A 12,246-nucleotide genomic window follows, 5' to 3' on the forward strand; every position below is an offset into this window, starting at 1 on the left:
GCTTGAAATCCTGCGCATCAAATCTGCATAGAATACTGTATGTGTGAATAGACCCTTAAAGGGGTACTCTGGTGGAAAACAAGTGTTTTCAACTCAACTGTTGCCAGAAAGTTATACAGATTTGTAACTTACTTCTATGTAAAAAAAAATCTCAATCCGTCCAGTACTTATCAGCTGCTGTATGCTCCACAGGAAGTTGTGTAGTTCTTCCCAGTCTGACCACAGTGCTCTCTGCTGCCACCTCTGTCCATGTCAGGAACTGTCCAGGGCAGGAGCAAATCCCTATAGCAAAGCTTTCCTGTTCTGGACAGTTCCTGACATGGACAGAGGTGGCAGCAGAGAGGATTGTGGTCAGACTGGAAAGAACTACACAACTTTCTGTGGAGCATCCAGCAGGCTGATAAGTACTGTAAGGATTAAAGGGGTACTCCGGCGCTAAGACAACTTATCCCCTATCCAAAGGATAGGGGATAAGATGCCTGACCGCGGGGGTCCCACCGCTGGGGACCCTCGTGATCTTCCATGCCCCACCCCGTTAAAATCAGCCCCCGGAGTGTGCTCGCTCCGGGTCTGATGACTAGCGATCACAGGAACAGTGCATAGTGACGTCACGGCTCCGCCCCCTCAATGCAAGCCTATGGAGGGGGCGTGACACACTTCTCCTCCCTTATGGATCCACTTCTGATTCTGGCTCAAAAACTGCCAGAAATAGAAACCAAGTGGAAACTTAGCCTAAAGGGGTACTCCAGTGAAAAAAAAATAAAAGAAAGTGGAAACTTAGCCTTAATAATATGGCCAATGCGTCTACGAACATATTGAAGCGTAGGGGTGATGAGGCCTAGATAGATAACACGGGGGAATCATCGGTGGGTACACATGGGCTGTGTATAGGTCTCCAAACTGTAGTCCTCCAGCTGTTGCAAAACTACAACTCCCAGCATGCCCGGACAGCCGTTGGCTGTCCGGGCATGCTGGGAGTTGTAGTTTTGCAACAGCTGGAGGACCACAGTTTAGAAACCTATACCACAGGCCATGTGCATGTTGTTAGTTGTAGTTTTGCAACAACATAGCAGTATATGATGGGGAACATGGTGTCGTGTCGTTCCTCTAATAATCCAACACAAATTGTTTCTCAATTTATAGAAAAATCTGGAAAAAGAGAAAGGAGGTGCAACAGTGCGGGGGTGAGCAGTCTCCTCCAACCTACCACCGTGGACACAGACACCTCGTGGCTCAGGTAAGTAATCAGTGACCAGTGCTGAAGGATGCTCACTTTCCTGATACACTCAGTAAGATTCAACCCGCAGCTCTTCCATCTCAACTGAAAGGAAGTTGTATAGTCCCCTCATTGCCAGTGTGGTATTGTCTCAGCAGCCCTCCCACCCCCCACCCCAGCTCTTCCCTCTCTCCTGACAGGAAGTTGTGTTGTCCCCTCACTTTCAGTGTGGTGTTGTCTCAGTAGCTTGTATTTCCTCCCTCTCTCCTGACAGGAAGTTATGTAGTTCTCTCATTGTCTCAGCAGCTTCCTGATTTCTCCCTCTCTCCCATCATCCTCTGCTGTATATTGTCTCTGAGCTCTAGCCCCGCCCCGAGTGATGTCACCATTTCTACCCAGCTCCTACAGCTACATCACAGTCTCCCTGTCATATACATATATGTTTTTATTGGGACATTTAGAGAAGAATGAGCTGGTTACAGCATTCTGTCCTGTGCTGAACAATGCCACAGGTAGAGGAGCAGACAGGGAATGAATGCAGTAGATGCTGCAACCATAGTGATTGTGCCATAGTCTGCTTTTTTATGAGATGGTCTGCAGCAGCTTTGGACAGGGAAATTGCAGGAATCTATTCGTGCTAGGACAGTGCGGACCTGCACCGTTACCACGGCAATGCAGAATGGAATCTGGAATTCCCACGGCAGAAATTCCGCTGTGTAAATGGGTCAATGGAGAACCAATTTACACCAATGTTATCCTCATGCAGCGGAATTTCAGAGCAGGATTTCTAAATAGAATTCTGCTTGGAAATTCTGTAGTGTGAATTGGCCCTAATTGACCAAATTTTATTAAAATGTTTTCATGACTCTTGGAGTTATAGACAATTTTCTCCTGTACATTGGACAGATTTGTCATTTTTTGTTTTGGGCCCAATCCTGACCAAAATACGACATGTATGTGACCCCAGCTAAGGAGCGATGATGACGATGAACGGACATTACAGAACTTACATTTACCTATTAGGATGTGATTGTGTTATTACCCGGGTGGCTCCTCGGCTGAGCCACCTCAGACTACACCTCTCATCATTTCAGGCCCCTCCACAGAGCTGGTTGTATTTTGGGGATTTGTTCATTACGTTTCCTTGTCCTAACGCTCACAGAACAGATTCTTTGTTTGCTCCATTTAAAGGAATTTTTCTCACTTGCCCTTCAATTGTCTCCCAGCAGCCTCCACTCCCTGCCTCCCCCGGCTACCGAGGCTGTGGAGGGGCTGAAGGCCGCCCTACTAAGTCTTCTTTTACCCTTTCAGGAACAAATTGACAGATGGAGAGCCTAGTCCTGCGAGACCACCAAGCCAGGAGGTAGAGAGTCACATGAGACCTTCAGCTCGTAAAGAAAGACAGCATGAAAGTCACATCGATGCAGAGAACACAGATAGAAGACAGTCGTATTGTGAGAGGAGGCAGTCACGCTTCCTGCTGAGCTGTAAGGATCCATTATTACCTGTTTGTATGTAAAGAAACTGAGAATGTACCCATACCCTCTATGACACACAGATTACAGTCTGGAATCACTGTATTATACCCCAGAGCTGCACTCACTATTCTGCTGGTGAGGTCACTGTGTACATACATTACTTTACTTATCCTGTACTGATCCTGAGTTATATCCTGTATTATACTCCAGAGCTGTACTCACTATTCTGCTGGTGGAGTCACTGTGTACATACATTACATTACTTATCCTGTACTGATCCTGAGTTATATCCTGTATTATACTCCAGAGCTGTACTCACTATTCTGCTGGTGAGGTCACTGTGTACATACATTACATTACTTATCCTGTACTGATCCTGAGTTATATCCTGTATTATACTCCAGAGCTGTACTCACTATTCTGCTGGTGGAGTCACTGTGTACATACATTACATTACTTATCCTGTACTGATCCTGAGTTATATCCTGTATTTTACCCCAGAGCTGTACTCACTATTCTGCTGGTGAGGTCACTGTGTACATACATTACATTACTTATCCTGTACTGATCCTGAGTTATATCCTGTATTATATACTCCAGAGCTGTACTCACTATTCTGCTGGTGAGGTCACTGTGTACATACATTACATTACTTATCCTGTACTGATCCTGAGTTATATCCTGTATTATACTCCAGAGCTGTACTCACTATTCTGCTGGTGAGGTCACTGTGTACATACATTACATTACTTATCCTGTACTGATCCTGAGTTATATCCTGTATTATACCCCAGAGCTGTACTCACTATTCTGCTGGTGAGGTCACTGTGTACATACATTACATTACTTATCCTGTACTGATCCTGAGTTACATCCTGTGCGGTTCTGCAGTATAATTTAGGATACATTTAGCAAAGCAGCTATGATAAAGTGACCAGGATGTTGGTGTCTTTCTGGTCAGCTTGGTTCAGGGCTCCATGGATAGTGATCTGAGTCTTCTTCTGTCTTGGTGGCTGCTCCTGACCATCCATAGCTTCTTGTATCTGTGATGACTCCATCTTTACCCCCAGCTGATGATCCCCCTCCTTGTGTGCTCCCCAGTAACATTGCTGGTGCTGTCTTGTCTTCAGCGATCCTGTATCAGGAGTACAGTGACGTGGCCATAAACCGAGAGCTACAGCGGCAGAAGCGAGAAGACACAACCGGGGAGGAAGACGATGTGTCCGCCAGTCCCAAGAGCAACCTGTCCCCCAGCAGCTCCTTCCGCTCCCAGCGCTCGTCCCGAGGGTCCACGTTCTCTCTGTGGCAGGATATCCCAGATGTGAGGGGCAGTGGTCTGCTGAACACCCTGACCATCCAGGAGAGGAAACTGCAAGAGGTACATCCCGTCCTGTCCATCAAAGTCCTGAAGTATAGACCCATGGCCTACAGACACAGGGCCAGCCATTTTCTCATCTTTCTCTCCTCAACATACACCGGCTCTATGTCTTGTTTTCCCTTTCACTCTTCTCCATCACCAGCTCTATGTCTCATCCTCCTTGTCTCTTCTCACCATTCATCAACTCTATGTCTCATCCTCTTTGTTTCTTCTCACCATTCACCGGCTCTATGTCTCATCCTCTTTGTTTCTTCTCACCATTCATCAACTCTATGTCTCATCCTCTTTGTTTCTTCTCACCATTCACCGGCTCTATGTCTCATCCTTTTTGTTTCTTCTCACCATTCATCAACTCTATGTCTCATCCTCTTTGTCTCTTCTCACCATTCACCAGCTCTATGTCTCATCCTTTTTGTTTCTTCTCACCATTCACCAGCTCTATGTCTCATACTCGTTGTCTCTTCTCACCATTCATCAGCTCTATGTCTCATCCTCTTTGTCTCTTGTTGGCTCTATGTCTCATCCTCTTTGTCTCTTCTCACCATTCACCATCTCTTTGTCTCATCCTCCTTGTCTCTTCTCACCATTCACCATCTCTATGCCTCATCCTCTATGTCTCATCCTCTTCGTCTTTTCTCACCATTCACCATCTCTTTGTCTCATCCTCCTTGTCTCTTCTCACCATTAACCATCTCTATGTCTTGTTTTCCCTTTCACTCTTCTCCATCACCAGCTCTATGTCTCATCCTCCTTGTCTCTTCTCACCATTCACCATCTCTATGTCTCATCCTCTTTGTCTCTCCTCACCATTCACCATCTCTATGTCTCATCCTCTTTGTCTCTCCTCACCATTCACCATCTCTTTGTCTCATCCTCGTTGTCTCTTCTCACCATTCACCATCTCTATGTCTCATCCTCTTTGTCTCTCCTCACCATTCACCATCTCTATGTCTCATCCTCTTTGTCTCTCCTCACCATTCACCATCTCTTTGTCTCATCCTCGTTGTCTCTTCTCACCATTCATCAGCTCTATGTCTTGTTTTCCCTTTCACTCTTCTCCATCACCAGCTCTATGTCTCATCCTCCTTGTCTCTTCTCACCATTCACCATCTGTTTGTCTCATCCTCCTTGTCTCTTCTCACCATTCATCAGCTCTATGTCTTGTTTTCCCTTTCACTCTTCTCCATCACCATCTCTTTGTCTCATCCTCGTTGTCTCTTCTCACCATTCATCAGCTCTATGACTTGTTTTCCCTTTCACTCTTCTCCATCACCAGCTCTATGTCTCATCCTCCTTGTCTCTTCTCACCATTCACCATCTGTTTGTCTCATCCTCCTTGTCTCTTCTCACCATTCATCAGCTCTATGTCTTGTTTTCCCTTTCACTCTTCTCCATCACCAGCTCTATGTCTCATCCTCCTTGTCTCTTCTCACCATTCACCATCTCTTTGTCTCATCCTCCTTGTCTCTTCTCACAATTCACCTGTCTCGTCCTCCTTCTCTTCTCGCGATTCATAGACATTATGGGAAATTTATCATTATTGTCTGTGGTGGACATGTTTTACAGTCAATTTTTAGCTGTGAAAATGCTGATGCGCGTCAAATTTATGAAATGGCACAGAGCATATGATGAATTTGTCTGAGCAATACACAGCTAGGAAAAATTTTCTCAGCACAATCAGTTTCGAACTGAAAGGAAAAGTGGCTGTGTTAAGTTCTGCATGTTGCAGTATTGCATTGCTGACCCTCTATGTCTCTACAGGCTAAGTTCGAGTTAGTGACGTCTGAAGCTTCATACGTGAACAGTTTGTCCATAGTTGTGGATCATTTCCTGAACTCCTCTGAGCTGAACGAGTGTCTCGGGGCCCAGGAGAAGCAGTGGCTTTTCTCTAAACTTCCAGAAGTGAAGGAGATCAGTGAGAGGTGCGGGTGACTTTCTGTTGCTTCTTCTTATTTTTCCTGTCCCTTCTTCAGGTAACTGGTTATCGATCATCTCAGTTCTGTATTTCTCCATCTGCTGTATTCACGTTTTAAATAAATCTTCTTTTGGAGAGGTGATGTCTCTTAAAACTGTCTCTCAGGTCTGTGATCTCATTGATCTCAGTGACAACAGTCTTGGAATATTTGAGTATGGATGAAAAATGTCATATTTAAAGGGGTATTCCGGCTTTGTGCATCTTATCCCCATTTTATTCTGTGCCGGGCACTGCTTCCGAGACGGGGATGTAACGTCTTGCTTACGCCCCCTCGTGATGTCATGCCCCCTCCATAGACATGACTGGAGGGGGAGTGGCGACACTAGGGGGGCATGACCATGACGTCATGGCCCCGCCTCGAAAGCAGTGCCTGGCACAGAATGCCAGGGCTGCACCAAGATCACAGTGGTCCCCAGTTGAGGAGCTCATTGATTTCTGTCCCAATTCCAAACTCAGGAGATAACATCTGACCCACTGACCCTTGTGTTCTGTGCATCACAACAGGTTCCTGGCCGACCTGGAGGAACGTCTGGAGGAGGACATCCTGAGATTCGATGTATGTGACATTGTGTTACGTCACTGCCCAGAGTTGCGTAGAGTTTATCTTCCGTATGTCACCAACCAGGCCTATCAAGAACAGACCTACCAGCGGCTGCTGTAAGTGACACCTCCACTCATTGTAGATCATATGACTATATGAGAGAGCTGTGACAAACTGTAATTCATCTCCATGTACCAGAGATGAGGAGGCCTGGGTAAATATTACTAAAGAAAAAGTTCTACGGGAAGCATGAGTTCAGTAGGATAGGTCTAAGTACAATACAAATATATGAATAATGAAATAAATCACTTAAAAGTTCATGTTTCACATAAATTAATGGCATAAAACCACCAGCATGCCAAAATTTCTTTTTAATTCATTTTTTTGTTCTTATTTTTTCCAAAATAATGTTTCTATCATCTTTAACAGTGTCAGAGGAATCACGCCACTTCAACTGAAACACAGGGCTTGTTTTGTCCGTGCATGCGACGCCGATGAGGATAGGGATGTATGAGCACTTTAGCTGAAATCCCTAGAGGCACAGAACTCGCTTCCAGCCTCTAGTGATAGGTCTTCCTCTCTGCTACCAGGGATTTCAACACACCACAGTGTATCTGATGGAGTCATAGACTAACCGCATGTGTCACTATGCTCACTGTGTGTCAATCAAAGTGACGTGATTTAGTGCAATAAGGTGACCATAGCCTACATGGGTTAGCCCCCCACCCCCCTTGCCAAACATTTTTCTTTTATACATTTTCAAGTGTATGTTCTCCCAAAGATAATGTTTCTTCCATGTTTAACAGTGTCAGAGACATCACACCAATGACGAAATCGATGCATGCACACTTGAGTTGTTATCCCTAAAGGCACGGAACTCGCTCCCAGCCCCTGGTGACAAGTCTTCCTCTCTGCTTCCTGAGGATAGCGAATGCATGCGCGCTTGAAATCCTTAAAGGCACAGAACTCGCTCCCAGCCTCTAGTGACAAGTCTTCCTCTCTGCCTCCTGACGATAGCGAATGCATGCGCGCTTGAAATCGCTAAAGGCACGGAGCCCGCGCCCAGCCTCTAGTGACCGGTCTTCCTCCCTGCTTCCTGTGGATAGTGATGCATGCGTGACTGAAATCCTTAAAGGCACAGAGCTCGGTCCCAGTCTCTAGTGACAAGTCTTCCTCTCTGCCTCCTGAGGATAGCGAATGCATGCGCGCTTGAAATCCCTAAAGGCAAGGAGCCCGCGCCCAGCCTCTAGTGACCGGTCTTCCTCTCTGCCTCCTGAGGATAGCGAATGCATGCGTGACTGAAATCTCTAAAGGCACAGAACTCGCTCCCAGCCTCTAGTGACAAGTCTTCCTCTCTGCCTCTTGAGGATAGCAAATGCATGCGCGCTTGAAATCCCTAAAGGCACGAAGCTCGCTACCAGCCTCTAATGACAGGTCTTCCTCTCTGCTTCCTGTGGATAGTGATGCATGCGTGCTTGAAATCCCTAAAGGCACGGAGCTCGCTCCCAGCCTCTAGTGACCGGTCTTCCTCCCTGCTTCCTGTGGATAGTGATGCATGCGTGACTGAAATCCTTAAAGGCACAGAGCTCGGTCCCAGTCTCTAGTGACAAGTCTTCCTCTCTGCCTCCTGAGGATAGCGAATGCATGCGCGCTTGAAATCCCTAAAGGCAAGGAGCCCGCGCCCAGCCTCTAGTGACCGGTCTTCCTCTCTGCCTCCTGAGGATAGCGAATGCATGCGTGACTGAAATCTCTAAAGGCACAGAACTCGCTCCCAGCCTCTAGTGACAAGTCTTCCTCTCTGCCTCTTGAGGATAGCAAATGCATGCGCGCTTGAAATCCCTAAAGGCACGAAGCTCGCTACCAGCCTCTAATGACAGGTCTTCCTCTCTGCTTCCTGTGGATAGTGATGCATGCGTGCTTGAAATCCCTAAAGGCACGGAGCTCGCTCCCAGCCTCTAGTGACCGGTCTTCCTCTCTGCCTCCTGAGGATAGTGAATGCATGCGTGACTGAAATCCCTAAAGGCACGGAGTTCGCTCCCAGTCTTTAGTGACAGGTCTTCCTCTCTGCTTCCTGTGGATAGTGAATGCATGCGTGCTTGAAATCCCTAAAGGCACGGAGCTCGCTCCCAGCCTCTAGTGACCGGTCTTCCTTTCTGCCTCTAGTGAATTCGACACATGCACAGTGTGTCTGATGAGGGTCAAAGACTCACCGTGCATGCGCCAATAAGCTCATGCGAAGACAAAACGCACAGGGCTGCCATCGGCTGGCGAGCCCGGTTCATCAATCAAAGCAAAATGACTTAGTGCTGGAAGTTTAAACTGTTAAACACAGAAGAAACTTTATTTTTGGAAAATAAAAACGTAATTAACAACAAATGTACGATTGGCATAGGGAGACCAACCCCTGATGAACTATGGTGGTGGCTTCATGCCATCAATTCATGTGACAAATGCACCTGAACCCACCACCTAATGACCATGTATACAGTGTAATAAAGCGCAGTATATGTCGCCCCCTACAGACAAGAGAACACTCGCTTCCGTGGAGTCCTGGCCAAACTGGAGGAGGATCAAGTCTGCCAGCGCCTGCCCCTCACGTCCTTCCTCATCTTGCCCTTCCAGAGGATCATGCGTCTGAAGATGCTGGTGGAGGTAGGTGATCATCGGTGATCAGCTGTGTCAGGATCACTTGTACCCCTTTTCTAAGGAATACAGGGACCATTCTCCACTCCAGTGTGTTGCAAAACTACAACTCCCAGCATGCCCGGACAGCCAAAGGCTGTCCGGGCATGCTGGAAGTTGTAGTTTTGCAACAAATGGAGGCACCCTGAATGGTAAACACTGCCCCTCAAGACTGTATGGGAGAGTGTAAATCTATTGCTTTCTGTTATTAGCCATTTTAATTGGGGGAAGGATTGGGCGATATTTTCTTACCAGAGATTGAATAGATTAACCCCCTCCTCCCCATTTTGTCTCTTGAGTTATCATATTTCCTGTATCTCCGCAGAACATATTGAAACATACGGCCCCCGGGTCCCATAATGAAGAAACGGCGAGTCAAGCCTTCACCGAGCTCAAGAAGGTAACAAGATGGCGCAGAGACTGGGGGACATTACTGCAGCACAAAATATAAGTCATGTAAAATCAGAGACGGCCATGAAAACAGACCCAACAATCAGCACAAACCATTTATATAAGTGTTTAGTGTCTGGGCCAAAGAGCTCACAATCTAATCTAATCTGACAGAATATAGAACTGTCATCATCTCTCTATCACATACAATGTATCACTCCCATCATCCCTGACCCCAGGAGCTCACAATCTAATCTCCTATCACATACAATGTATCACTCCCATCATCCCTGACCCCAGGAGCTCACAATCTAATCTCCTATCATACAATGTATCACTCCCATCATCCCTGACCCCAGGAGCTCACAATCTAATCTCCTATCATACAATGTATCACTCCCATCATCCCTGACCCCAGGAGCTCACAATCTAATCTCCTCTCACATACAATGTATCACTCCCATCATCCCTGACCCCAGGAGCTCACAATCTAATCTCCTATCATACAATGTATCACTCCCATCATCCCTGACCCCAGGAGCTCACAATCTAATCTCCTATCATACAATGTATCACTCCCATCATCCCTGACCCCAGGAGATCACAATCTAATCTCCTATCATACAATGTATCACTCCCATCATCCCTGACCCCAGGAGCTCACAATCTAATCTCCTATCACATACAATGTATCACTCCCATCATCCCTGACCCCAGGAGCTCACAATCTAATCTCCTATCATACAATGTATCACTCCCATCATCCCTGACCCTAGGAGCTCACAATCTAATCTCCTCTCACATACAATGTATCACTCCCATCATCCCTGACCCCAGATCACAATCTAATCTCCTATCATACAATGTATTACTCCCATCATCCCTGACCCCAGGAGCTCACAATCTAATCTCCTATCATACAATGTATCACTCCCATCATCCCTGACCCCAGGAGATCACAATCTAATCTCCTATCATACAATGTATCACTCCCATCATCCCTGACCGCAGGAGCTCACAATCTAATCTCCTATCATACAATGTATCACTCCCATCATCCCTGACCGCAGGAGCTCACAATCTAATCTCCTATCATACAATGTATCACTCCCATCATTCCTGACCCCAGGAGATTACAATCTAATCTCCTATCACATACAATGTATCACTCCCATCATCCCTGACCCCAGGAGCTCACAATCTAATCTCCTATCACATACAATGTATCACTCCCATCATCCCTGACCCCAGGAGATCACAATCTAATCTCCTATCACATACAATGTATCACTCCCATCATCCCTGACCCCAGGAGCTCACAATCTAATCTCCTATCATACAATGTATCACTCCCATCATCCCTGACCCCGGGAGCTCACAATCTAATCTCCTATCATACAATGTATCACTCCCATCATCCCTGACCCCAGATCACAATCTAATCTCCTATCATACAATGTATCACTCCCATCATCCCTGACCCCAGGAGCTAACAATCAAATCTCCTATCATACAATGTATCACTCCCATCATCCCTGACCCCAGGAGCTCACAATCTAATCTCCTATCATACAATGTATCACTCCCATCATCCCTGACCCCAGGAGATCACAATCTAATCTCCTATCATACAATGTATCACTCCCATCATCCCTGACCGCAGGAGCTCACAATCTAATCACCTATCACATACAATGTATCACTCCCATCATCCCTGACCCCAGGAGCTCACAATCTAATCTCCTATCACATACAATGTATCACTCCCATCATCCCTGACCCTAGGAGCTCACAATCTAATCTCCTCTCACATACAATGTATCACTCCCATCATCCCTGACCGCAGGAGCTCACAATCTAATCACCTATCACATACAATGTATCACTCCCATCATCCCTAACCCCAGGAGATCACAATCTAATCTCCTATCATACAATGTATCACTCCCATCATCCCTGACCCCAGGAGCTCACAATCTAATCTATCATACAATGTATCACTCCCATCATCCCTGACCCCCGGAGCTCACAATCTAATCTCCTATCATACAATGTATCACTCCCATCATCCCTGACCCTAGGAGCTCACAATCTAATCTCCTATCACATACAATGTATCACTCCCATCATCCCTGACCCCAGGAGCTCACAATCTAATCTCCTATCACATACAATGTATCACTCCCATCATCCCTGACCCCAGGAGATCACAATCTAATCTCCTATCATACAATGCATCACTCCTATCATCCCTGACCCCCGGAGCTCACAATCTAATCTCTCAATTTCATAAGACTTGGGAGAATTTCACATGAAGCTGATGATGCAGTTCAGGGGGAGCAGATCAAACACAAACAGTATGGACACCAGTAAGAGCGGTCACCGCGGCATCTGTCTGTGTACACAGTATGGACAGGACTGTAGACTGGGGGTTACTCTGGAGGTCACAGGGGGCTGAGATGTGACACCCAGGTGTGACTCTATTGGGGGGAGGGGGGAGTATATGATATGACGGGTCTAATGAACATGTGGGGTCCACCTGGACATCAGTATGACTGATATTTAGACAGTCTGTCCATCGGAAAG

The 12,246-nt window shown here is 46.5% G+C and overlaps 1 protein-coding gene and 1 long non-coding RNA gene across 6 annotated transcripts in view; one reads left to right on the top strand and one right to left on the bottom strand.

Annotated features, from left to right (window-relative positions):
• Positions 1 to 12,246, bottom strand: part of LOC130294112 (uncharacterized) — a 196,227-nt gene that overhangs the window by 58,779 nt on the left and 125,202 nt on the right. The window lies entirely within an intron of this gene.
• The window catches only part of ARHGEF19 (Rho guanine nucleotide exchange factor 19), a 90,962-nt gene that overhangs the window by 43,890 nt on the left and 34,826 nt on the right, over positions 1 to 12,246 (top strand). The window contains exons 4-10 of the mRNA XM_056543565.1: positions 1,144 to 1,237; positions 2,528 to 2,703; positions 3,825 to 4,072; positions 5,834 to 5,994; positions 6,552 to 6,704; positions 9,111 to 9,240; positions 9,596 to 9,670. Coding sequence (XP_056399540.1) covers positions 1,144 to 1,237; positions 2,528 to 2,703; positions 3,825 to 4,072; positions 5,834 to 5,994; positions 6,552 to 6,704; positions 9,111 to 9,240; positions 9,596 to 9,670 — 1,037 coding nt within the window. The remainder of the gene's footprint in view (positions 1 to 1,143; positions 1,238 to 2,527; positions 2,704 to 3,824; positions 4,073 to 5,833; positions 5,995 to 6,551; positions 6,705 to 9,110; positions 9,241 to 9,595; positions 9,671 to 12,246) is intronic.

This window comes from Hyla sarda, chromosome 10, assembly GCF_029499605.1.
Source record: "Hyla sarda isolate aHylSar1 chromosome 10, aHylSar1.hap1, whole genome shotgun sequence".
Classification (NCBI taxonomy): Eukaryota; Metazoa; Chordata; class Amphibia; order Anura; family Hylidae; genus Hyla; species Hyla sarda.